This window comes from Canis lupus, chromosome 20 (genome assembly GCF_003254725.2).
Source record: "Canis lupus dingo isolate Sandy chromosome 20, ASM325472v2, whole genome shotgun sequence".
In the NCBI taxonomy this organism is placed as follows: Eukaryota; Metazoa; Chordata; class Mammalia; order Carnivora; family Canidae; genus Canis; species Canis lupus.
Window position 1 is genome coordinate 38512256 of NC_064262.1, and position 27221 is coordinate 38539476.

The 27221-nt window shown below is 39.8% G+C and overlaps 1 protein-coding gene across 16 annotated transcripts in view; it reads right to left on the reverse strand.

Moving 5' to 3' along the window:
- The window catches only part of DOCK3 (dedicator of cytokinesis 3), a 508844-nt gene that overhangs the window by 50049 nt on the left and 431574 nt on the right, over positions 1-27221 (reverse strand). For 14 of the 16 annotated variants that reach the window (XM_025456001.3, XM_035702452.2, XM_035702451.2 and 11 more), the window contains 9 exons: positions 26778-26948; positions 23694-23886; positions 19623-19750; positions 17062-17208; positions 15050-15148; positions 5290-5384; positions 3035-3110; positions 2411-2511; positions 2092-2150 (listed from right to left, as the gene is read on the reverse strand). In XM_025456001.3, coding sequence (XP_025311786.3) covers positions 2092-2150; positions 2411-2511; positions 3035-3110; positions 5290-5384; positions 15050-15148; positions 17062-17208; positions 19623-19750; positions 23694-23886; positions 26778-26948 — 1069 coding nt within the window. The remainder of the gene's footprint in view (positions 1-2091; positions 2151-2410; positions 2512-3034; positions 3111-5289; positions 5385-15049; positions 15149-17061; positions 17209-19622; positions 19751-23693; positions 23887-26777; positions 26949-27221) is intronic. The other 2 variants (XM_035702450.2, XM_035702455.2) reach the window with 2 other exon arrangements.

Below are 27221 nucleotides of genomic sequence, written 5' to 3' on the forward strand. Positions count from 1 at the left end.
CAAGTAGGGCCACAGTATTTACTTTCAACTGCCCTGGAAGCATCTGAGAACAAAGCAAGCTCTTCCCTATGGCTTTCTGAGAATTCATAGGTAAAACTGGCCTAGCCCAGCTAAAACAAATGTTCAATAGGCACAAACTGCCTTTCCAAAGAATTCATGGAAGGCTCAGTAAACTATCTGAAAATCATTCCGAGGTCAAGGGACAGAATTCATTACGTTAGACAGAAAAGGATTTTTGAATAACCCTATGATAGTTTCAGATTGTCCTGCTCAGGGTTTATTTAGCAAGAAAAATCCATATATTTCTGCTTAAACACTATCCTTGGGGGTTCTACCTCTGGTCTAGCAGCTATAGGCCTAAAATTCATGAGCCTCTTCACTGCCTGTGCTCATGTATGCCCAAGAGGTTTTCTCCTTAGTTAGCAGGAGCCTCCTGCACAGCCCTAATAGGACAGAATAGTTCAGGGACTGTCTGTGATCCTCCCCATCCCTGCCCCTTGTCTTCCCATTGCATTTTTGATGGTAGCACTACATCTACCCAGGCCAGCTCAGCATATCCTCCAATGTTCTTATGAGGTCTTTCCATAGGAAGTGGGTAATGCAGGTTTCCCTGTGACTGGCCTGTAATCTGAGGCATATTTCTAGAGGCCAGGGCTAGTTCAGAGGACTGTGGGATAGAACTTTCCTCTTCCTAGTAGTGGTGAAATAGAATGAGCCATCTTCTAAGAGCTCTGCTTTCAGTCCTTCAGAAACTATAAAGAGGACAAACTGCGGGCCTTGTAATGATTGCTCCAGCCAAAGTAAAATCAGTTCTTGAGGACCAGAAAATTCCATTTGCACCAAAAACCAAAATGAAGCAGGAATGGCTTTATCAGGCAAACTTGGCATCTATTTTTATTTCCTCCATTGTGAAAGCCTATCTAAGGAGCAAATGTTAGCCCTGAGGCTGACTCTACATATTCCAATCTCAGTATTTGGTACGGTTTGTTAGTACCTTGTGTTCCTGGGAATATGAATGTCAGGTTGAGGATTAAAATCTATACCCTGACTATGCTGGATGAAGGATGTAGGAATACTGAGGCTGGAAAGCCTTGGTTAAATGTATCTTCATTCATGGAGGGAAGCCTTAGTGTTAACTGGCAGGGATGCCTCATACCTTGTTTGCTGCTTCCAGGGTTAGTGATTGAGATGGTTAATGGAAAAGTAAAATTTTATGCCCATCATTCCTAAGGCCTCAGAATCATGATCTCAGTTGAAGAGTAATAGGAAGTATAATGGCCTCTCTAGCATCCTGAGAGGCCACTTAGAAGCCTATATACCAAAGGATGGCTCTCCTAGTCACTGGGGCAATCCAAGGATTCTATCAAACACTGACAATTTCAGATCAAAAGCACTGGATATTAGAGAAGCTACAAATAGAAACTGCCAAAAGAAAGCGGGATAAAATCAATTTCACCTAGGGGCTACAATTCCCTTCTTGTGTGCAATCATCATGTAATTGGTGGCAGAAACCTGATCTGCATGGTCTTAATACCAGAGACACCAAAAGTGTTTCAATATTTATGAAAATGAATAGCTGCCCTTGCTCATTTGCTGAGTATTTCCAATATCTATGCTTCTATACACCTATCATGATAAACACTGAGTAATGTATAGAATTGCAAAATCACTATATTGTATACTTGAAACTAACACAACACTGTATGGTAATTATATTGGAATTAAAATTAAAAAAAGATCTATGCTTCTGAACCTGCAACATCTGGAGTGGGATAGCACAAAGGATCTTACCAGCATGAGTCCTTAAGCTGGGAAAAACTCCAAGAGCCTTTATATTCTTCTCTTTTTGACTTCAGTTCTCAAAAAAAGGAGTGTGCATATGTGTTACTGGGGTCTTGCTTCTCGGCCTCTCTTTGCCAAGAGCTCTGTGCATGTGTGCTATGCCACCTAGCTGAGGTGTTACATTAAAGATATGTAAAGGTCTCTTGGGTCTGAGTTAGTATTCATAAATCTGGGGGAATTTGTTAGTCTTGTCACTTTTTATTTGGCTATGCAATATGTGGAAGGAAAAAATAGGGAGAAAAGACCTACCCAAATTCTGCCACATGCTGAACAGTTCATAAGCCATCATCACACGCATGTCCCCATACCTGGAAATAGTAACAGTGAAGCCAGCTTTCAGTGGAAGAAAGTTCAGGAAGGCAGGGCCACAAAATACAATAAGGCTAGCACTTCTGTTTCTAATGCTTCCTCCCAATACTGAGTCATTTGGCTGTCAACTGAACTCTCACACTTGGCTCCCTGGGAAGCTACCCAGTGAGAACCTTGTGGACTTCTGAGGAGCCTCTCACTTAAACATAACCCCATCTGGGCATGTGATAGGGAGGTGAAGAAGAGACATATGTCTTACTTATCTAGAATCTTCTTCCTCTTGGCTGAAGTGATGATTTCTAGCTGAAGGCTTGGCTGATTTATGAACAGAACTGCCAGGCTAAAATAAGAATTCCACACCTAGAGAGACAGAGAAACAGAAAACATGTGACAGCCTGAGTCCTTAACCTTGCAAAGAGAAATTCTAAATATATGGATGTAACAGAGAATTCATTTCACAATTTTAAATCTTGATTTTTTTTCTCCTTTTCAAGTATCTTTGCAAACAGAACTTTTTTTTTTCTTTCTTGACTCCTTGAAACCAGTAGTGTTGATTCTGGGCTAGAAAGCCTACTCCTGGTTGTCTGGCTCCCAGTACCTCCAACAGGGGGGCTCTTAGGTTATATCCTAGTCACTCTCAAACTTGGAAGTGGTTCAATACTTTACAAATATTTTAATAAAGCAAAAATCAGTCAGCTTGCCCCAGCTCTTAGCCACCCATCCGACACCTAGCAGTCCTTCTGAAATTCCTGACCTGAAGAATTGTTAGCAAAATAGAATGGTTTTATTTTTATTTTAGTAAAAACAAAACAAAAATAGTGAGCTTGTTTTCTGGCATCCTAGTGTTATTACAAAGATAGTGATGGATTTCAGGAGCTCCTACCTTAAAGTCAAAGTCTGTCTCTGTGAAATTCTTGTGCAGTGCAGAAGACAGGTACTGGACAGTAGTGACGATAATACTGCAGTAAGGGAACAAGGCATTGGCAGGGTTAAAAGACTAACAATAGTGTCCAATAACTTAGCATCTATGACCTATGAGTAAACATCTTGAGTACAACTTGCTCTCATATAAGATATGACTATAGAGATAGATGGCACGAACCTCACAGAAAACTGATCTTGGAGAAATGCCCCATAGTTGGCAGTACAGGATAGAAAGAACATCAGTGGGTTCTAGGCTTGGTTTTGCCATTATCTGGCTTTGGCACAACTTCTGTCTGGGCCCCAGTTTCCCTGCCTATAAGAGGGGATAGGAGGAATTAGTTGGTTCTTTAAGATTTCTTCTAGTTCAAAGAGGGATTCTAGTATTTTGAGGACTTCTGGGTAATGAATGTATATTATGGGCTTCCAGAGGGCTTAGAGTATAATTTTATTATTTTACTTGATAATAAGGGCTTATAATGATTAAATCCCTATTGTTGTCACATAGTATTATTTTTATCTATAAGTTACTTGTTTTCAGTCTTTGGTCTAGAATATTAGTTCCTCAATTTTAACCTGGGTATACATAAGGAGCAATGGGAGGCTGGCTTGCTGGAGCCGAGGTTCAAGTAGAAAGGAAATGAAGTGGGACAGGCAGAGAAGGGTTTGATTGCCTTGGGTGCCTGGCAAAGGAACACTGAGCACTCTGGCTTTGGTGCAGAAGAGGGGCAAGGCAAAAACAGTGCCTAGTCTACTGGCAAGGCAAAAACAGAGAGCCTAGTTTACTGGCAGAGGAGGTGACAAATTTGAAGGGTAAAAGCCTTGGAAGAAGAGGCTGTTCCTGTAGGATGGGCTCAGGGCCCTGAGTGCGCTGAGAAGAGCTAAGAGATAGAAACAAGAGGGGGGAAAAAATAAAGAAACAAGAGGGAGTCAAATGGAAAATCCACTATTTGAGAAAATATGTATGCAACTTTGTTTATAACCATTCTTGCATTCTGTATAAAATGTTTGCAGTTTTGAAAAAAGAAAAAAGTGCCCTTTATATAAAAGGTACAAAGTGGAATGATCATGGTGATAGCTTGCTAACAAATCTAACATAAGTAATATCACTACGTTCTGCATAATGCTGACATAAAAAGCAGATCAGGGTGCCTGGGTGGCTCAGTCAGTTAAGCATCTGACTCTTTTTTTTTTTTTTTTCCAGAAATGGCCATTTTAATGCAGAAAACCATGATAATTTACAAAAGCATCTGACTTTTGATTTCAGCTCAGGTCATGATCTCAGTTGTGAGATCAAGCCCTACATTGGGTTCTGTGCTGGGCATGGAGTCTGCTTGGGATTCTCTCTCTTCCTCTCCCTCTGTCCCTCTTCCTCCACTCTCTCTGAGAGAGAGAGAGAGAGAGAGAGAGAGAGAGAGAGAGAGAGAGAGAGAGAGAAAGAAAGAAAAAGAAAGAAAGAAAGAAAGAAAGAAAGAAAGAAAGGAAGAGAGAAAGAGAGAAAGAGAGAAATAAAGAAAGAGAAAGAAAGCTGATCAGTGGGAGAAGGCAGCAGGTTAGCGAGTGGAGGCCAAATGGCCTTCTCCAGAGTAGAGGGAGACCTGATGAACCACTACTATGCTACCTGCATCACCCATCTGGTTTGCCAATTAGGCTAGAAATATGAATGGAACAGGCAATTTGGGGGCAGTCTAAGAGTGAATTATGTTGCTGGAGTCAGAAGTGGTCAGAGCCTTACAGCCAGTTTTCGGGTGGGTAATTAGCACTAGCTATGGGAGGCAGATAGTGTCTGGCAGACAACAGAAGTCAAATCAAGAGGAGGTCTTGGGATAACTACCTGAAACTATAGAGCAACAGAGGCCAGTGGTCCATGGAACAGGCCTCCCTCAAGGAGGATCCTTCTTTAGGTATTATTATTTCACATTCTTTACATTCCTTTTCTGTCCTGACCATGACATCTCTGTCAGGCACTTAAGGCTCCATTTTGAACTACCTTTAACACTTTCGTCTTCTTGAACTTATGGTAAATGGTCGTGTCCATCTGATTATGCTTCCAAATATTTTTCAAATTTACCCTGTCTTCTCTGCCCCCATGGCCTTCACAATGATCTCTGTCTTGCTTTCTCTCTCTGCCACACATATACACACGCACATACATACTCTCTCCTTAGTCTGAGAATAGCTCTGTTGATGCTGGGTGCAGGCCCCTTCCACACTCACTTGCTTGTAAGAAGTCTCATCACCATCCAGTCCCGAGGGAAGACACTCATCTTCATCAGGTTCCGGAAGACACAGAAAATCTTCAGCAGGAATTCCTGATCCAGCAGGAAAATCTGATGTGAGACACCACTACCACTATAGCATGCATTTCCTTTACAGGGCTCTCCTGACCTCTAGACCAGGAGAATGGATGGGACTAGTGGGTTAGATTCTGGTTTCCGTTGTGAGTTATTTTTTTTAGAGGCCTACATGAAAGTGAGATCTAGGCACTCTATCAGGCCAGGTGGGAGCAGACCCAAACTGGGTAGAACAGAGCCAGTTCTATACCCCAAGCCCAGTAGCTAAAACCCAAAGTGTAGAGAAGGCTACAGGCCAGCAGAACTGGTATCCAACTGGGTTTGTGAGTCTCTTTATTTGGGCCATGACCCTTGAGCACCTGACTATAAGAACCTGTCTTTTGGCGCGGGTGCCGGGGTGGCTCGGTTAGGTGTCTAACTCTTGATTTTTGGCTCAGGTCATGATCTCAGGATCCTGAGATTGAGCTCCATGCTCAGCCTGGTTTCTGCTTCTCTCTCTCTGCCCCTCCCCCCACTTGCATGCGCGCTCTCTCTCTAAAATAAATAAATAAAATCTTAACCTGCTTTCTTGGATGTTAAGAACACATTGACAGGAGAAGCATTTTAGGAATGGCAGAGTAAAGACCTCCATAATGTGCTCCTTCATTGAAGTAATGAGAATACTGGCAAAGTCAGGTTAAGCAAAGATTTGTAAACAATCCAAGGAGTGTTATTCAAGAAAAATAGTTGAATTTCAATAGAAATAGTGAACTTTGTTGCACTTTAGCTTGTCTCATTACTCTTCCTCTTCCTACCTCTATGGTATCCTCTTCCTACCTCTATGGTATCCTTGAAAATAAGCAACTGCACAACCACAGTGGTAGTGAGCTCCTGAAAAAACTCCCGCCCCAAACTGCTACTTTTCTATCTGTCTGGCAGAAACCTGGGAAGTCTCCATTCAGAGGGCTTATTTGATCTGACCCAGAGCTCACTCAGTGAAGGCTTTTTACCTAGAGTATTTATGGGAAAAAAAATCAGCCATAATAATTTAAGATTCTAGCCGTATGAAGCAGCCATATTGTTAGGGCATCAAGAAAACTGCCAAAAGAATTAAAAGAAAAATCTGGGGAATGGGATATCTCTAGGGAACTTTGAAAAGCTCTGACATACTCCTTGGTACCTAGAAGTCCACACACATGTTTAGGGCTGTGCATATTCCCAGGAAAGACCTGAGAAGCGTAATCTCTTATCCTGGCTGATTTTGAGGCTCTTTGTAAAGCAGGACGTGAAAGCTAAGGCAGTAATATAAGCTGTTGGAGCACTGAAGGTGAGCCCCAACACACACATACAGACATTCAGCAAAGTATCAAAGACTTATTGACTTAAGACATTTTAGAAAATTTCTGTCCAGGTATTAGCTGACCACTGAGCTAACAGAAAGAAGATCTCAGTGGCTGGACACAACAAAGAATATAGACATTGTAGAATTAGTCCAAGAAAGTCACTAAACAAGCAACCAAATATATATTAATAACAACAACAAAACAATAAAACGTAAAAACCCCTGGGATGTGGTGGGGGGGATATAATTTCCAGAGTTGCTGAATTATTTAAATTGTCCAGTTTTTAACAAAAAATTATAAGATAAGAAGTTAAATATGGAAGTATGACCCATACACAGGAAAAAAGAAGTCAACAGAAACTTTACTTGAGGTAGCTCAAATGTTGGACTTATTGGGGAAAAAAACTTTAAAGTAGATGTTTTAAATATGCTCACAGAATTAAAGGAAATCATGCCTAAAGAATTAAAGGGAAATACAAGAACAATATCTCAACATATAGAGAATATCAATAGAATAGATAGAAATCATTTTAAAAGCATCATATAGAAATTTTAGACTTTAAAAGCACCATAAGTGAAATGTAAATCTTGCTAGAGGGGCTCAACAACAGTTTTGAACTGACAGAAGAAAGAAGCAGCAAATTTAAAAGATACGTCAGATTATCCAGAGGAATAGAAAGAAAATGAAGAAAAACAAACAACATGAGACCTGTGGGATACCACCAAGTATAAAAACATTATAATAGGAGTGTCAAAAAGAGATGAGAGAAAAAGAGGAAGAGATTTTGAAGAAATATTTGAAGAAACATTGGTTAAAAACTTCTCAAACTTGAAAAAAACCTTTAATCTACACATCTAAATAGTTCGACGAACTCCAAATAGGAAAAAAAAATCAAAGAAATTTACAAACAGACATAGTCAAACTATCAATTGTCAAAAATAAAAAAGAGAATCTTGAAAGCAAGAGGAGAAAAATAATTTATCATGTACAAATTATTCTCAATAATAATAGGTGACATACAAGCAGATATGATGGAGGCCAAAAGGTGGTGGAATACCATATTCAAAGTACTGACATAATGTCGATAAAGAATCTTAAATCCAGCAAAACTATCATTAAAAAATGAAGAAGAAATTAAAACATTCTCAGATTTAAAAAATACTGTGAGAATTTGTTATTAATAGAACTGCTCTAAAAGAAATACTAAAGGGAGTCTCAGACTTAAATAAAAGGACACTAGACAGTAACTTGAATCCATATGAAAAAAGAAAAAGTACTAGGAAAAATGGCTCTACAGGTAAATATAGAAGATAATATATAGGTAAGTTTGTAACTCTTTTCCTATTTGATTTACAAGGCAACTGCATAGAGCAATAACTATAAAATTATGTTGATGAGATTATAAGGTATAAATATGTAATTTATATGATAGAGACAGCAAAAAAAGGGAGAAAGGATTGGAGCTTTAGTGGAGTGAAGTTTTTGTGTACTATTAAATGAAATTGGTAGATTGTTTTGAGATGTTAATTATAATTCCCAGGGCAATTACTAAGAAAATAACTATAAAAATACACTAACAGAAACAATGAAGGAATTAAAAATATTAAACATAAAAGAAGGCAGAAATAGAGAAATAGAGGAAGAAAGAAGATATAAGACAGATTTAAAACAGCAAAATGGTAGGTGTAAATCCTAACTTATTGGTAATTATATTAATTATAAATGGATTAAACATTCTAATCAAAAGGCAGAGATGGGAAGATGGAAAAAAATACACATGATCCAATTGTATGTGGTCTACAAGATACATAACTTTAGATTCAAAGACATAAATACATCAAAAGTAAAAGGATAGGAAATATATATGATGAAAAATGCACCCAAAATAGAACTGGTGTGGCTATTTTAAACAATAGAGACTTTAACAAAAAGTGTCATTAGAGACCAAAAAGGGACATTTTATGACAAAAGAGCCAATATGTCTGAAAGACTTAATTATAAACACATATGCATTTAAAATAGAACCTCAAACACATAAAGCAAAACCTGACAGAATTAAAAGGAAGGAAAAATAGACAATTCAACAATGATAGCTGGAGGCTCCAATATACTACTTTCAATTGTGTATAGAAAAAACTAAATAGAAGATCAGCAAGGAAGAAGAAATCTTAAAAAATACTATAAACTAACTAGACTTAACATCTATATGACACTCCTTAACAGTAGCAGGATATACATAGAAGGATATATGCATTTTCTTCTCTAGGACAGACGTGATGCTAGTCCAAAAGAAAGCCTCACTATATTTTAAAAGAACTAAAACTCATATAAAGCATGTTTTCCAACCATTATGGAAGTGAGTTAGAAATCAATAACACAAGGAAATTTGGAAAAGTAAAAAAAATATGTGAATTAAACAATATATCCCAGGTAACCAATGGTCAAAAAACAAAGCATAAGTAAAACAGGAATACTTTGAGAATAATAAAAATGAAAATACACCAAATCAAAATGTATGGGATGAAGCTAAAACTTACAGCTTTAGTGCCTACATTAAAGAGAGTGAGGTCACAAATCAATAACTTAATTTATGCCTTAAGAAACTAGAGAAAGAAGAGCAAACTAAACATAAAGCAAGCAGAAGGAAGGGAATAATAAGTGATACAGAGATAGAAAAATAGAGGAAAAAATAAAACCAAAAATAGGTTCTTTGAAAAGATCAACAAAATTGAGAAACCAAGAAAAAAAAAAAAAAAAGAAAAACAAAAGCGAGAAAGATGACTCAATTACTAAAATTAGGGATGAAAGAAGGGAATAATTACCAATGTTAGAGAACCAGAAAGGATTATAAGGGACTACTATAAACAAATGTATGCCAACAAATTATATAACTTAGATGAAATGGACAGATTCTTAGAAAGATACAATCAAAATTCATTTAAAACTAAACAAAATCTGAAGAGACCTATCATAAGTGAAGAGATCAAATTAATAATTTAAAATCTTCACACAAAGAAAAGTGCATGACCAGATGGCTTCACTGGTGAATTCCACCAAATATTTAAACTAGAATTAGTACGAATATTTGTCTTTTTGATGATATCCACTTTCAGTGTGAAGTGGTATCTTATTGCAGTTTTGATTTTCATTTCCCTAATGACTAATGATGTTGAGCATCTTTTCATGTGTGTTTTGACTGTTTATGTATCTTCTTTGGGGAAATGTCTATTAAAATACTTTGCCCATTCTTTTTTTAATAAAATAATTTTTATTGGTGTTCAATTTACCAACATATAGAATAACACCCAGTGCTCATCCCGTCAAGTGGCCCCCTTAGTGCCCGTCACCCACTCACCCCCACCCCCCGCCCTCCTCCCCTTCCACCACCCCTAGTTCGTTTCCCAGAGTTAGGAGTACTTTGCCCATTCTTAAACCAAGTTGCTTTTTCATTCTTGAGTTGTAAGAGTTATTTATATATTTTTCATGCAAGTTCTTTATTAGATACATGATTTGCCAATATTTTCTTCCATTCTGTGAGTTGTCTTCACTTTCTTGTTGGCATCCTTTGAAATATAGTAATTTTGATGAAATCTAACATCGATTTTTTCTTTTCTTGCTTGTGCTTTCGGTGTCATAACTAAGAAATCATTGCTAAATCAAGGGACATAAAGATACACTTTTTTTTTTTAAGATACACTTTTGTTTCCTTCTAAGAGGTTTATAGTTTAGCTCTTACATTTAGGTCTACAATCCCTTTCCAGCTGTTTTTTTCATATGGTATAAGGTAGAGGTTAGATATTAAGTTGTTCATCATTTGCTGAAAAGACTTCTTTACTCTTTGTATTGTCTTGATAATATTATGAAAATCAACTGAGTGTAAATATAAAGGTTTATTTCTAGACTCTCAATCCAATTCCATTGATCTTTATGTCTATTTTTATGCAAGCACCAATTCTGATTACCATTATTTCGTAAGTTTTGAAACTAGAAGTGTGAATCCTCCAATTTTTTCTTTTTCAAGATTGTTTGGCTATTCTGAGTCCCTTTCATTCCTCTATGAATTAAAGATCAGATTGTCAATATCTACAAAAAGGCAGCTGAAACTTTGAGAGGTCTTGTATCAAACCTGTCCATCACTCTGTGAAGTACTGTCCTCTTAATAATATTAAGTTTTCCTATCTATTAACATGGGGTGTCTTTCCACTTATTTAGGTCTTTTTAAATTTCCTTTCCTATCTATTTTGTGTTTTTATACTATTATAAATGGAATTTTCCTCTTAATTTCCTTTTTGAAGGAAGGAATATTGCCAAGAAATATAATTGATTTTTGTATATTAATTATATATTGTGAAAATTTGCTGAACTTATTACTTCCAATAGTGTTTTTATGAATGTCTTAGGATTTTCTGTATTCAAAATCATGTCATCTGAGGATATAAATAGTTTTACTTCTTCCTGTCCAACTTCGTGCCAAATTGCTCCAGCTAGATCCTCTAATATAATGAGTGTAAGTGGCTAGACCAGCTATCTGTCTTTCTCTTGTTTCTGATCTTAAGAGGAAAGCATTCAGTCTTTTGTTATTAACTATGATGTTAATAATTTTTCATAGATGCCCTTTATCAATCTAAAGAAATTCCTTTCTATTTCTAGTTTTTGAATGATTTTTATCATGAAAGTTTGGTGGATGGATTTAAAAAAATGTTTTTTTTAAAATATTCATTATGATGGTCTTGTTTTTGTCTTTTATTCTATTTAATGGTGTATTATGTTGATTAATTACCGCATGTTAAGCAAATCTTGCACTTCTGGGATCAATCCCACATAATCATGGTGTATACTTCTTTTACTACGTTCCTGGATTCAGTTTGCTAGTATGCTGCACTTATATGTTTATAAGGGATATTGATTTATAGTTTGCTTTTCTTGTGATGTCTGCCTTTCGTTTTCATGTCAGGGTAATATGGACCTCATAAAATGAGTTGGGAAGCGTTCTCTCCTCTTCTATTTTTTTTGAGAGCTTGTAAAGGATTGGTATTAATTCTTCTTTAAAAATCTGGTAGCATGCACCAATTAAGCCATATGCTCTTGGGCTTTTCTTTGTGGGAAGTTATAAATTATTAACTTGATCTTGTTATTTTGTGAGAAGTCTTTTAAGATGGATATAATCAGAGACACTGAATTGTACCGTTTAAAAGTATAAATTTTATGGTATGCAAATTATATATCAATAATGCTGTGATAAAAAAAGAATAAATGTGCTGAACTCTATATTTGGTGTGGTGGACTGCATATGTCCCTCATCTGTTTCAGCTCAAATCCTCTAAAATGACAGTCAAGTAATAAATATATACCCACAGAGACAAAGGAAACAGGAAATAAGAACACAGTAATGAGAAGAGGTGAATACATTTTTTTTTTGAGGTGAATACATTTTGAAAGCTTGTATGTTACTGACTTAATATACTTGAGAAAGATGATAGCCAACAGCCTTGGGAAGTGACAGCAACAGGAAGCAAGAATCTCAGAAACTGCAGGCATCACTAAGTACCTCTGTGGGACTGGGATATGAAGGCTGAAAACAGGAAGACTGATTTACAGTCTCCCAAGACCTCTTCTGTCATCTCTTCTCATCTCATGTCCTTGGGTGACCAGGCTTTCCCCATCCTGTCAGAAGACTGAGGGCTGCTTTCTGGAGTAGTTGATCACTGAGGATCTGTTCTCAAGGATATAGCAACAGGTAAGGGCTGAGATACCAAAATGAAAATAGGCATTGAGAGAAAGTTCACCTGCTGAGCTGGAAGGTTCCCAGCCTCTTTTTGCTATTTGATCCCAAAATATTGGTGGGCTATTCCATTCCTAGGAAGGGAAAAGGATTCTTTTTCTCAGGAAACAGACAAGTCCAAGAGCACAGACTAGTTGATACAGAGATTAGAGGAGGCTCTGATCAGACTTTTTTCAGTCAGCTACAGGGAAGGCCTGCACACAGATACACATACACAAAGCGCTTCTCATTAGCACCAGAGTGCCTCACTTTAGACATAGACTAATATTCAAAAGATGAATGGATAAAGAAGATGTGGTTTATGTATACAATGGAATATTACTCAGCCATTAGAAATGACAAATACCCACCATTTGCTTCAATGTGGATGGAACTGGAGGGTATTATGCTGAGTGAAATAAGTCAATCGGAGAAGGACAAACATTATATGTTCTCATTCTTTTGGGGAATATAAATAATAGTGAAAGGGAATATAAGGGAAGGGAGAAGAAATGTGTGGGAAATATCAGAAGGGAGACAGAACATAAAGACTCCTAACTCTGGGAAACGAACTAGGGGTGGTGGAGGGGGAGGAGGGCGGGGGGTGGGGGTGAATGGGTGACGGGCACTGAGGGGGCCACTTGACGGGATGAGCACTGGGTGTTACTCTGTATGTTGGCAAATTGAACACCAATAAAAAATAAATTTATATTTAAAAAAAGGAACAACGAAAAAAAAGTCTCTAGTAGGAGGAAAGTCTCTAACATGAAAGTTAGAGACTGAAATAAATAAAAACAGGGCAAGTTTCTAGGAAAAGAAAAAGTGACTGGACAGTATCTGACAGATCTGATCTTGGGGAAAGCTGGAAGAAGAGGTTTATTACAGAAAGGGAAAAGAAGAAATCCTAGCCAGATTTGAAAATCAAAAGAAAACAAAAAATGTGCAAATAACAAAAGAGGCAAATAATTCCAGGAAAAAACCAATAAGTTTTATAAGAAAGGAAGTGTAATAGTGTAGCAGCTGGCCTGCCACAGTATTTACCTAGCTGTAATAAAGAAGTCGATTGCCGATTTAAACAAAAATGTATGCAAACTATATTGGAAGAATGAGAGGAAAGACTTGTGTGTGAGAGAGGAATGATACAGGAGAGTCACTCTCATTTTCCATGGGAATACGAAAATAGATAATAACTACCAGTTAAAATTTAAAATGGCAGTAGAAGTTTAAAGAACAGCTTTTGCTATTCAAAGTGACTGCTTTTTGGAGAATAGAAACTTGATATGAGGCTGAACCAGGGAACAACCATTTCATGTTATAAGCTTTGTAACATGCTTTTGGCTTTTAAGAGTATGTATACATATTCACTGTATATTAAACTATACTAGAATTAAAATTTAAAAACCCATAAGGTCTGGGTATAATGCTTACATATAGCAGGCTTTCAATAAATGAAGAATAAATTTACAATAAAAAATATGTATACATATTGCTGTTATAAAAATAAACTTGTAAATAAAAAGTAAGAGAATGATGACAGCCTAAGCTTCTGATTGTGAATCAGTTAGTAGAAAACACAAAGGATGAAAATAATCTAGAATAGCTAACACTGGATTTTCAGGCTCTACAACCCAGCTCAAGCACTGCTTTGGTCTCTGGCTAACTTTTGGTTCACTTCAAGGGCTGTCAACTCATCCCTCCAAGAAGACAGTCTGACCTTACTGAAACGAGTTAATGACAACAATCTGCAGAGCTCCATGTCTGTGGAAAGGCAGGCAAGACCAGATACTAGAAAGTGACACATAATACTTATTAACTGATACAATATGATTAATAAAGGTCATAAAAATGAAAAAAGGGTAATGCATTACTATGAAATGCAAATGACTTGGTTCTGAATAGAGGCAGAGCATACCACTAAAATTTGCAATAGTTTGTTTATCCAGGGATGAATTGAGTAGGGCATTCTAAAGCAAAGACAAGCCCCAGAAGTTTGTCAACAGCTAATACCACATGAAGCTTGGGAATGTTCTTCTGTTTTGTGGATCATGGGCCCATTTTTCTGCACTATCTGCCCCAGTGGTCTAGATCCTGAATCTGGTAGCCAATGGGCACTGCTCACTTTTGCTTTCTATAGGGCACTTCCAGAAATACATGCTAATGAAGAAAAGTCATCATCATTATTATAATTATAGCTATTAAACAGCAAAGTCTGGTTTGCAGGGGCAAAATATAAGGTGACTGTTGAGTCAATAAGAAAGGGAAGAGTTCTGGTTTGTGGATGACTACTACGACCTAGAGCAGCCTCTCACTGAGGCAAATAGTCATAGGACTGCTAGGAGTCAGGGAAGACTTGCTAGTGTTACTAGAATCTGTCTAAAAATATAAAAAATTAAAAAAATAGAATCTGTCTAAGAACATTGCTGGCTTTTAGCTTCTGGGAGCACATACATCCCCAGTTGTAAAGGGGGCTGGTGAACCCTTCACCCTAGGCAGTCCTGATCACTTGCACTTGCCCCCTGGTAGGAGGAAAGCCCTTGGAGAGTCTTAGCTGCATGCATCCTTTCCTCAAAAGTCAGTTTTGAGATAGGTTTGTTGCCCACCTTGAGTTCATCTTTGCTCTGGAAGTTGTCCAGGAGGTGCTGGTAATGGGTGTCACACATCTGGCGGAGCAGTGAAAGAAGGCAGGACACATACTCACCCTGGGGATCAACCAAAAAAACCACTCAGCACAGCTAGTCACAAGGGCTGTGTTTCCCCAATCCACAGAGGGCAAGGAGAGAAGGAAGGGTCTGAAATGGCCCCAATGATCATGAAAGGGAAGGGGAGGACTCTGGCCCTGAGAATGAGTTTTCTTTTCTGCTAAAGAGAGGTCTGAAGGGCTTGGGAGTTTTAATAAGACCTCTGCAGCATGGGGCTAATGGAAAAACCTTAACCTGTAACAAAGAAGTACTGCAAAGTGAGACAGAGAGTCTAGATTTTTCTCCTAGGAAATTTCTGGCTAAACAGTCCATTGTCACTATATATTTCCAGGCCACCACACTGAGGTCTAAAGGGGTTCTTCAGAACAGGGTACTTGGCCTTTTCTGGGCAGAATTTGGGCTCTTCCCATCATACTGGGTTGGAGTAGCCCTTCTACAAGGATCTCTTGGGGACCTCCCAGAGCTTATATATGGTTACTGGACCAGGAAGATGGAACACAGTAGGTCAACATAGCTTTCTGGAAACCAGAGGAGTCAAAACTGACCTTTATGAGAAGACGTTAGGGGCTTTAAGATAAGAAAAAAATCTGAGGATAAAAAAATGAATCTTTAAAATTTCTTTAAGTTCCAACTGCAGTAACATGGAAGAAAATCTTGTTTTAAGGACTTCAAGATTTTCACCATCCTATGGCAATTTCTGTCATGGGGCAGCTGACCAAGTGTTTTTAAACTCATGGAAATTTTACAATAGATTTTATTGTCTCTCAAAGAATTTCTACACACACAAAATTATTATAGCATATGTATACACAGAATATATATACATGTATATGAACCACAGTTTTATCTGAGAAATGGGCATAATAAGCCATAATTCATAGATTTGTTATGAGGGTCAGAGGAATGAATATATATAAAGCTTCTCAGTGGACAAGTCCAGTACATAAAGGTGTGCTTGGTAAATTATGCAGTTATTATCATCTTCACTACATCTATGTGATTTAATATTGCTAAATGAAAGGGTACAGAGTAGAGTTTGGCTCACAGCAAGCACTGTGTGGTTGTTGGATAGGACAGGTTACCAGGACATAGCAGGGCACAATTGTTTTTACCTGCAGCCAGAGTGCCCTCAATAGGAGCTCCCAAGGGAACAGACATTCTTTCTAAACCCAGTGCTTCAGAACACATGTCTGCTCTCTGCTCTCTCTAGCATGCTGGAGCTTGGCTTACTCCCACAGAGGACTCACTTCAAAGAAATCACTGTAATCTCCCACCTGCCAACTGGAAGAATCCATGCAATCTGTTAATGGAGTTCTAACATCAGGGTTAAGAAGTCCACTCTGGGTACAGGAGTGGGGGCTGTCTCTCTGCCTCTTCTGAGAAGCCTCTGCAGGCCACTTCTCTTCTGTCCAGTAAAATCAGTGCAACTCTACCTCATCACAGTTTTCCGGATGCTAGATATTTGGATACAAACATTGTAGACAAAAACAACTAATCTGTAGATACAACCTAATTCTAAGAAGATTATTCTGCTAGTGCACAACATTTAGGAGAACCTGCTCCTGTAAGGAAAAGTCTATTTTTCACCTTCAATCTCTTACTACATCTCTGCTCCATTCTACACAATAGAAAATGAGTTGGCATAAAAGCAAAGGCCAACAGAGACAGTGTGCAGAGAAACAGGACAAGAAGCATTCCCTGCATCAACTCTATAGTAAATTTCTGGGACTATGAACCTAGAGCTTTCAGAGTGGAGATGGGAACCAGGTGCAAAAAGGGAAGAAGGCAGCATGCTGACAACCATGCAGGAAGGGAGGTGGAGATGGAGGTGGTGCAATGAGGAGGTGGGGGTTGGTGTGGAGGAGCCCCAGGTTAGAAAAGAAAGCAAGAAAACCTGAATGTTAGTTACTAACAGTGATCTCGGCTGTGCACTGCGGGCACCGCTGCCCTCTTACCGCCTCCTGAGCGTGCGATTTGCTCATGATGGTGAGCAGAGTCTGCAAGAGCACGTCCAGGAGGCTCTCCACCATCATTTCTACCTCCTCCATGACATCTGCCTCCTGGAGCGAGCAGCGAGAGAGCACACCGTTAGCACCCAGGCCAGGCTGACACACAGCTGGCAGCACTTACTAAGTCAGCGACGTCAGGAGTGGTCTTCTGACTGGATTCTTAACACTGAGCTCCGGCCTCACTAGCATGCAGTGTCAAGGAACCTGGACAACAGCTCTGAGAGAAGGTGAGGCGAACCTGCCTCTGTTGCCCTGGTATGGTGGCCAGGGCCTTCGCCTAACCCAGCACCACCTGACACCCACAGTTCTGAACCTCAAGTAGATACATTAATCACAATATACAGGACAGAAGTGACCGTCCTGAGTTACATGTTTTCTTTGGTTTCCATAGAAAAATCAGGAAAAAGCACAACACTGCTAACACTGTGAGAAAATGGTAAAGTGTTCACGCCATAGGGTGTGGTAGTAGCACCTTCACTATTGCTAACACAACTGCTAATGCACATAGAAGTATCTCAGTCTTTAAGATGATTGTTTTCTCCTCAGGATTTTCTCCTTAGGTGATCTCAAGCTTTGCTGGCCCCAACTGCTGCTCAGATATGGCTGCATCTCACTTCTAGCTCCTCAGCATTTTTGCTTGTGTTCCCTAGTTCACCTGAAGGACTCTGGTCTCAATGTGTCTTTCTTGGGCAGACTCACAGAAACAACAGAGCATACCTCCTCACTAAGTTCTGCTTCTCAGCCACCACACTCTAAATTTAGAAAGAGTCTGTGCTATCCTTTTACAGGCCTCTCAACACTGAATCTCAAATCAGATTTTATTTATCTGAAAGATTCCCATTGTCCCTTCTCTAGCCTCTTAATATTATTACTGGTATAAATGTCCATCTGTCGATCCATCTACCAATCCATTATTTATTAAGCCTTTACCATGTGCCAGTCACCATTTGTGAACCTGAGTATACAGAGGTAAACAACAAAGATAGTATTGCTACTCTCATGGAGCTTAAATTCCACCCCAACCCATTCATTCAATGTAATTATATTGTGCCCTAGTCCACATGAAAAATGTGAGGAGCTCCTGGGGCCAAAGTCCTCTTTCTCATCTGCTGAAGTGACTGTAACACTCTGATTTGGAGTAACAGTGTGATGTCTGACTAGTTGTAAGCTACTAATTGCACCCAACTCTCTAGCCCCACAAATAGAACCAGACCATTCCCTTCAGGCTTTTACCTGTTTCCATTCCTCTTCCATTCCTCTCCCGTCCTTTATTTTCTCCCTTTAATTTCTCTCCTTCCTTTAGCAATAAGCCTCCAACCTCCTCAAGTCTGACCTTGGGCTGCTAAAAGACCTTATGTGTCTAGAGTTGCCTCTCTGAGGCCCAGTGGGAAGGAGAGCTGCCAAGCCTTGCCTGGAGCCAAGAGCAAACAATAGGGCCACTACAACCACCGTAGGCACTCTGCCAAGTGAGGCCCCTGACACCAGATGGCACTTTAAGTCTAGAACCAGAGCACCCTATTGGGTCCCTAATCCTGCTCAAAGCAATCACGCTCTTTTCTTTCAGGACTTCTCCTGCTCTACATGGATAGCCTAACCTTGTACATTCTTATCACCTGGCTTCTGGCCTTCATTTTAAATGTGGTTGAAATTTTATTCTCCAGAAACTTTATTTCAGCTTAGTACAATGTTGTAATAAAAAACTCATTCTTGTTCTTGATTTCTCTCTTTATACTTCCCTAGTTTACAAACTTTCTCTAATATGCATTTCTTCTACTATAATATGTATAAAATAAATATCATTAAAATAGATTCCTACCCTTATTCATGCCTAATACATGTCTTTCCTTCCTTCCCTCCCCTCCCACCACAGAACTCTTTTTAAAATAAAAAGTAAAGAGGAAAGAAAATAGACAAAAGCATTACTAGTTGCAACCTCATCTTTAAAGTGCAATTCTCCCATCCATGAGGCTCAGAGCTCCTGCGGGCAACAATTATCTCTCGTACATCCTGACCTCATCTGGCATGGTATAGGAATGCCATATGGGTGGAATCAAGCTGCTAGGAAGCTGACAGAAAAGTCTGAATGAGCAAGCTGCCTCTCAGCCTGGGCCTACCTCCCTGTGCTTGTGCCTGAGTATCCTCAGAATACTCCCAGGAACACAGGATTAATACCTTTTGATAGAAATAGAACATGGCACAGGATTCGGCTTTCTGGTGTTAAAGATAACTACATTTCTGGGTGGATTTATGGAAACGCAACTTTTTCAAAAAGCAAAGCTGCTGTGTGAAGAAGCCTGCTGGGCATACACAGGCCTCCATTCACTTGGGCACCTTCCTCTCACTGATGAAAGCTTCTCTGAGGAATGTACAAAGTGATGTTTGTTGCTTTGTGTCTGGCTAAAGTAATACAAGACTGGGGCAGAGCTGATGGGGAGAGGGGGGTGGAGCAGATGTGGGGCCACTACCAGAGAGCTGGTCTTGACGATGGAGAAGATGCTGCCGAGAATCCCTGAGCAGATGAGCAGCTCTTTCTGCTGCCTCAGGTGAAGGTGAATGTGATGGAGAACCACGGGAAGCAGGATGCGGCGGGATTCTGAGAGAGAAAACACAAGGGTGAAGCAGCCCTTCAGAGAACTAGCTACCTCTGGAAGCCAGTGACACTGGGGGTCTTAAATGGTCTTAAAACAGGTGGGGCTAAAACTGGTGCCAAGCTGGAGGTCACTCCTTCCCTTCTGAGGGCGTAAAAGACCACTTCTGGACATTACGAAGACATCCCACAGCATTGTCTTTCCATCTCTCTTTCCTTCTTTCTCATTTTAAGCCTCAATGTCTATGGCATTTTGTGCAGGATGAACATTAGGCTACTTCCAAACAAAATCTCTTAAATGACTAGATTTCAAATTAAAAGCATAGCTTACAGTGAAAATTCCATTTACATGACACACCTAGTTCTGTGAACTCTACTGATTGGACCTGCAGACTTGATACGGATTATAAATGGTCGTTTTTTATGACGCTCTGGCTAGGTGGCCTGGCATGAGCATTAACTTGGTGGCAGCCATTAGGTCTATCTCCTAATGGCTCAGGGGACAGGTCTGGCATGTTCAGAGCAATGAGTAGAATAGTAGCAGGACTTTGTTTTGTCCTAAACCTTTGATAATGAGCTAATGCTAATGCTTTTCTCCTTAATGTTACCTGAACAACATTTTCATCAGGAGATGACTATATTTAGAACTGTCAGGAAGGCTGAATCCTCGTTCAAATTCCTTTATTAACTCACCCTAAGGAACCTTAGGCAGGTTCATTCCTCCTATAGGCTTGCTTTTTCCCATCTGTATGATGAGGTACTAATGGCCTTTTCTGCATTTACTTCACAGGTGTGATGAGAAGACAAAGTGAAATACAAGTGTGAACATTTCTGGTGCTCTGCACTCCTATGTGGTCAGTGACTGTGTGACTCTGCAGGTACTCTCCTATCTGGCCAACATGATGTAGTCAGATTACCAATAATAACAACAAACAAGCCAGGGCATTTTGGATTTATTGTTCACGTCTGACCATAATTAAGTGTTCCAGACAAAATTCAGAAAGAATTGTTTTTTTCAGCCAGAGACCAATTACATGACTTACAAGAGATTTGGGGCTGTCTTGTCAAATACTTAGAATATATTCAAATAAAATGAATGACAGCTATTTTATGTTTAAAATGATGGTTGGACAAAAGAGGAATTCATAATACATTCTGCAGGCCAAAATACCAACAGAGAAGAATTTATAACAACCAATAACTACCTGCAGAGAAAACAATAGTTTCTTGCCAGAACCTGCTGAAGAAGAGACCAAACTGATGTGCTCTGAGAAGACTTTTAAGTGTTGCCTAAAAGACAACACTGGTAAAAATCTCGCTTCAAGGGAGATGCTGCAACTCAAACATTCAATGAAACAGAGATGCAAATGAAAATCTGGTGGTGGCCTGTCATCTCAAAATCCAACTACAAAGTTCTACTGTCACATAAAGTTTAGAACGGTTGTTGTTAAGTGATTATGGGAAGGAGTAAGTACGTGCAAAAATGTTAGAAATAAAGGATGTCAGTGAGGGCACTTTGCTGTCCCCCTTCCCACGTTCTTTAAGCAGTGCACAAAGCTTGAACGTATGCAGTGGCCTCCGTGTCAATGCATACAAACCAGTGCTAAAAATCTCCAGCCCATGAAGTGGTGAAGGGAGAAGTGTTTACTATAAATAGTTATTGGTAGAGAAAAGCTAACTTTCTTAGTGTCAGCTTTGCCATGAATAATACACTAGCAGAATTAAGTTAAAGGGAACATTTATTTAGTATTGCAATTGTGTAGCATTTGGTTGAGAAATTATTGTTCTTATATTTTAAAAGTCAAAGATTTTTACTACCAAAAATTCTAAAGGTAAAAATTCTAGAGACACCTGGGTGGCTCAGTGGTTGAGCACCTGCCTTCAGCCCAGGGCATGATCCTGGAGTCCCAGGATGGAGTCCCGCATCGGGCTCCCTGAGTGGAGCTTGCCTCTCTCTCTGTGTGTCTCTCATGAAATATTAAAAAAAATTCTAATAACAAGTGTTTCGTTACTGTTTGAGATTTATTTTTGTAACACAGAAGTTTATCCTATGACTGTGATATTCCATTTAAAGGCTAAGGCTCATATTGATCTTAATTAACATTTGGCCATTGAGCACTTGGTACTACTGCCAGGCTGATAATGCTAAATGTAGTTTAAGGTATGAATCCAGAGGTTCTTTCTGAAGGGAAGTCTGGGCTGTTTATTATTTGTTAGGCTGCCGTGAGCTCTTGGGGTGTGGAGGGCTTACTGTTTATTTCTTTGTCTAATCCTTAGAGGTTCTTTCAAAGACTGGAAAGGAATCTATCTGAGACAAGGAACAAAGTAAACACAGTGGGTCATCAGGGCTCCCTTTCAGTGTCTCTCTAATTTCCTTAACTTACTCTTTTTTTTAATAATAAATTTATTTTTATTGGTGTTCAATTTGCCAACATATAGAATAACACCCAGTGCTCATCCCGTCAAGTGCCCCCCTCAGTGCCCATCACCCATTCACCCCCACCCCCCGCCCTCCTCCCCTTCCACCACCCCTAGTTCGTTTCCCAGAGTTAGGAGTCTTTATGTTCTGTCTCCCTTTCTGATATTTCCCACACATTTCTTCTCCCTTCCCTTCTATTCCCTTTCACTATTATTTATATTCCCCAAATGAATGAGGACATATACTGTTTGTCCTTCTCCAATTGACTTACTTCACTCAGCACAATACCCTCCAGTTCCATCCACGTTGAAGAAAATGGTATTTGTCATTTTTTTTAAATTTATTTTTTATTGGTGTTCAATCTACCAACACACAGAATAACCCCCAGTGCCCGTTACCCCTTCACCCACATCCCCCGCCCTCCTCCCCTTCTACCACCCCTAGTTCATCTCTCAGAGTTAGGAGTCTCCACGTTCCGTCTCCCTCTCTGACATTTCCCACACATTTCTTCTCCCTTCCCTTATATTCCCCCTCACTATCATTTACATTCCCCTAATGAATGAGACCATACAATGCTCGTCCTTCTCCGACCGACTTACTTCACTCAGCACAATACCCTCCAGTTCCATCCACGTTGAAGCAAATGGTGGGTATTTGTCATTTCTAATGTCTGAGTAATATTCCATTGTATACATAAACCACATCTTCTTTATCCATTCATCTTTCGATGGACACTGAGGCTCCTTCCACAGTTTGGCTATTGTGGACATTGCTGCTGTAAACATTGGGGTGTAGGTGTCCCGGCGTTTCACTGCATCTGTATCTTTGGGGTAAATCCCCAATAGTGCAATTGCTGGGTCATAGGGCAGGTCTATTTTTAACTGTTTGAGGAACCTCCACACAGTTTTCCAGAGTGGCTGCACCAGTCCACATTCCCACCAACAGTGTAAGAGGGTTCCCTTTTCTCCGCATCCTCTCCAACATTTGTGGTTTCCTGCCTTGTTAATTTTCCCCATTCTCACTGGTGTGAGGTGGTATCTCATTGTGGTTTTGATTTGTATTTCCCTGATGGCCAGTGATGCGGAGCATTTTCTCATGTGCATGTTGGCCATGTGTAGTATCTGTTCTTATCAGTTTAATATCTGATACGTCCTCTATCCTTAACTTACTCTTATCCCTTTGGGCTATACCCTTCACTCTTGTTCCCCCTCCTTTCCTTCTGCTTTCCCAACCTGCTAGAGGTGTGGCAGGCCCTATGCTTGGCAGCTGTAGACTTGTGAGCCTGGAAATTGCTCTGCAGGCCATCCCATGGGCATGGCCCAGGCTGTGGGTTCTTAAGGATAAATCATGAGTGAGGCAGTAGGCCTACATCTTGGCTGCATTATCTAACATAGTTCCTCAAATACTCTGCATTTTTAGGGCCACAGGCTTCTTGCATAATGGCTGATAAAACCAATCCTTTGGTTACAACTTGATAACACCCTGGAAAGGAGGAAAGGTGATTCTGACTCTCATCCCAACGTGATTTACCTGAGAAAGAAAACAGGCGGCTATCCACAGTTCTGGCGATGGACTGTAGCTTCACCACATCCATTGACTGTCCAATGTGCACAGTGCTGGGCATGCTCCCTAGAGTCCCTCTGACAAACTCTGCCACCTCCTGCACGGTGAACATCTGCAGCAGCTCATCAAAGATGGTTGGGAAGGAATTAAGGAGTGCAGCCTGCAGAAGCAAGTGAGGCTGTGGTTAGCACAGAGTAAGGTGTCTAACTCATGTGATCAGACAATCATACCCAGGGGTGAGAGGCTGAAAATGCATTGCAGCACCCCTGCCTCATGGAGGCTCCTCCAGGGCCTTTAACTCCACACATCCCCTACAGCACTCTTGGGGCATGGAACACAGGAGCAGAAAGGAAAATAAAACAAGAAAATTTGCTGGGGCCCAGGCCACTTGAAGCTTTCATAATTTGCCAATACATTTGCTGGCAGGAGAAGGGAATATAAAAAGAAATCAGCTCAATATGGTTTAATAGCCATAGCTGTTTTGCTCACAAAATGGATTTAAATTTTTTGTCTGTCTCTATGGTCAAACTCTCAACTTTCTAATTTTGGTCTCAAATTCAAGCCGGGAATTGCTCAAAGAAAATACGGTGGAGAGAGCTGAGCACCACCAAGCAGCATGAGCTGAGCTCTGCTCACAGCCCTGTAGCCAGCAATCTAGCTCTGAAAACTGAACCATTTTCCCAGGATAGGGACATTGACTTGAATATATAAAATCTGACGACTTTGTAAATCATGTCCTTCATGTGATGCTTGGCAGTGGCAAGTATAAATCCACAAGGTTGGAGAATGTGTGGATTTAGTCAGCTGTGAACTCTTGAAGACTGGGGGTGATGCTGGCATACAGTCTGGCAACCTAGGTGGCCCAGACGGGAGTGTTTGTATTTGGAGATTTCTCTTCATGGATCTCAGCTCTGGTAGACCCATGAAGTGGCCTCTTCAGGACAATCTGATAATAGTTCCAGAGCCTTTCAGAGGCAGTGTAGTATAGGAAAAAGAAAACAGGTATTGGAATTAAACAGACATGAGTTCAAATCTCAGCTTTACTACATATCTGTCACATAATCTTGGGGGAGTTACTGCCTATTTCTCTGTTTTTCTCATCTATAAAATGAGAATGATGCTATCACTTATCTCCTGGTATTGGCACGAAAAAAAATTAAGTGCATTAAGTTAGTTTCCAGCAGAGTGCCCAGCACCTCACTGGTCTTTGATAAATACTGGTTCTCCTTCTTCTATGTGGAAGCAACACAAAAGAGGCTTTCCTACTTCTCAGTCCTCTTACACAATTAACCCAGAATCCACAAAGGGGAATGGAGTGTCACTGTGAGATCAGAAAGTGAGGGTGCATTCCTCTCACGTGGCAGGTAGTGATGGGGAGTGGGGTGGGGCTGCTTTCCTTAACTGCTTCAGCAGGCAGTAGATACTTGCTTACAGTAAGTGAAAATTTATGCCATGGGGAAACAGGCTGGTTATCATACTGTAGTCTGTATTCAGGCCAGACCTAAGGACAGAACTTAGATGAATTCTATCTACAGATTTATAACTCCTTGGGATATCAAAGAGATTTTTTTTTTGCAGCAATTAGAACAAGCACAAAAACCTATTATCATAAGCAGTTAGATACAAAAGACAAAGTGGGAAAAACAGGCCTTTCATAATCCACAACAAACCGTAAATGTTTTCTTAAATGGCGAGCTTTCCTATACTTATGCACTGGGACAGAAGGACATTGGCATCCTAACATCTCCTAGTAGTCAAAGAAAAGACATATAATCTGACTGAAACACAGACTTGCTGAGAATTCTGAAACTCATAAAACATGAGCCTGACACCAAAGAAGCAGGTCTAAGCTGAGACTAGATCTGAACTCTCCTGATGTGATAGGGACATGCCACTGAGTACAAGGCATTGCTAAGTTCTGAGAAAGCATATCTGCCTTGCTCGGCTAGCTACCTCTGAACACCTCATATCTCTGTATGCTGAGGGGAAAAGTAGGTGTCCTGGGCCCTTCTTGGTTTGAACAGATGGGCAGGAGGACAGATAGGAGGAGGAGGATGCATTGTGTGAGGTGTTTCACAAGGGAGGCCATGGAATGACCTTTTCTTATAGAGACACTAGAAACCTTAGGGAATTCCCACTCTTTTATAAAGTCTAGCTTGCAGTTGCTCACATGTTCTTTGGTCCAAGGGGCTTAAAGGCAATTGGCATCAGGGGCAACATACGGTCAAATGGAAAACAAAAAGCAGACTATTCTAATCTTAAAGGAGGCATTTAAACATACATTTGCACTCATGACAGTCCTGGTAGCAACTGAATGAATGGACGGGAGAGTGATCATTGCTGATAGGTTTTGAGTAGTAATTGGCTTCAAAAAAAAAATCAAAGAAATGCATCTATTAGATAAAATTCTGACATTTATTTATAAGAGAAAATAACCCCCTTGTGATAGGGTATGTAATAAACAATATCCTTGATCCTTTCTAGGGTGAGGCTCCCTGGAAAAGGTAACAGCTGACTGGAGATTTGTAATATAAGGAAGTAAATTTTCTTCCCACACTGATATTTCTAATAAAATTTAATCTTAATTCTTAACTGAAGTTTTCTAGTTATGTCTGCCTATTTTACTCTTAACTTCTGGAGTGGATAAGTACTAATCTAAAGTTTATTTTTTTAAGTTTCTTTAAATTAATAGAGTGACTAGGAAACAAAATTCTCTATACATTCTGACCATTCCCTCTAAATAAGATGTTCATAAATGACAAATATTATGGTAACTAAATAAATGTGGTGCAAAGAGGGCTTCTGAGAATAAGTTGTGCTTCTTCTCTACCATAAAGTCACTGGGCTGTTTTATATTTGGCAGCTGGGGCAGAACTGGCTTTGAAGTAAAAGTAGCGTTTTGTTCTATTAGGTATTTCCTTGCAAATCACCTCTCACCCAAACCTCAGGAGTCTGGCAGTGCTTCTGCAACTCTAGAAGCCAGAGGACAAAGAAACAAACAGGGAAGGCAGACAAGAACTCAGCAGCAAAACATCCCTGCAGCTCAAAGACCTGAGTGAAAAGAAGTGTTTCCGAGTTTCTGCTGTCCAGACTGAGCACAAAGCGGATGGACTGGAAAAGTTCTTGGATGCTGGACCGGAACTGCTCCTCCTCCATCCCACAGGTGGCTCGGGAATACAGGATCCTTGACTGCACAATAAACTTGAAAAGGTACTCCAGGGCCTGGAGGGGATAGAGAGGTGTTACAGATAGCCAGAACTAACACAGTAGGGCATCAAGGGCAAAGTAACAGTAAATTCTACACCAAAATCAGGTGATGGACAATTTCAACTGTGGAGACAAGCACTTTTTTTTTTTTTTTTAACTTTTCCTCAAAAGCCCAAATGGGCACTGAACAGAAGCTGACTTCTTACTGAGAGAATCACCAAATTGTTTCACAACTCTTTTTGTGGTTCTGGAAATGAGGAACCACAGACTGTTATGGGAGCAGTTGAA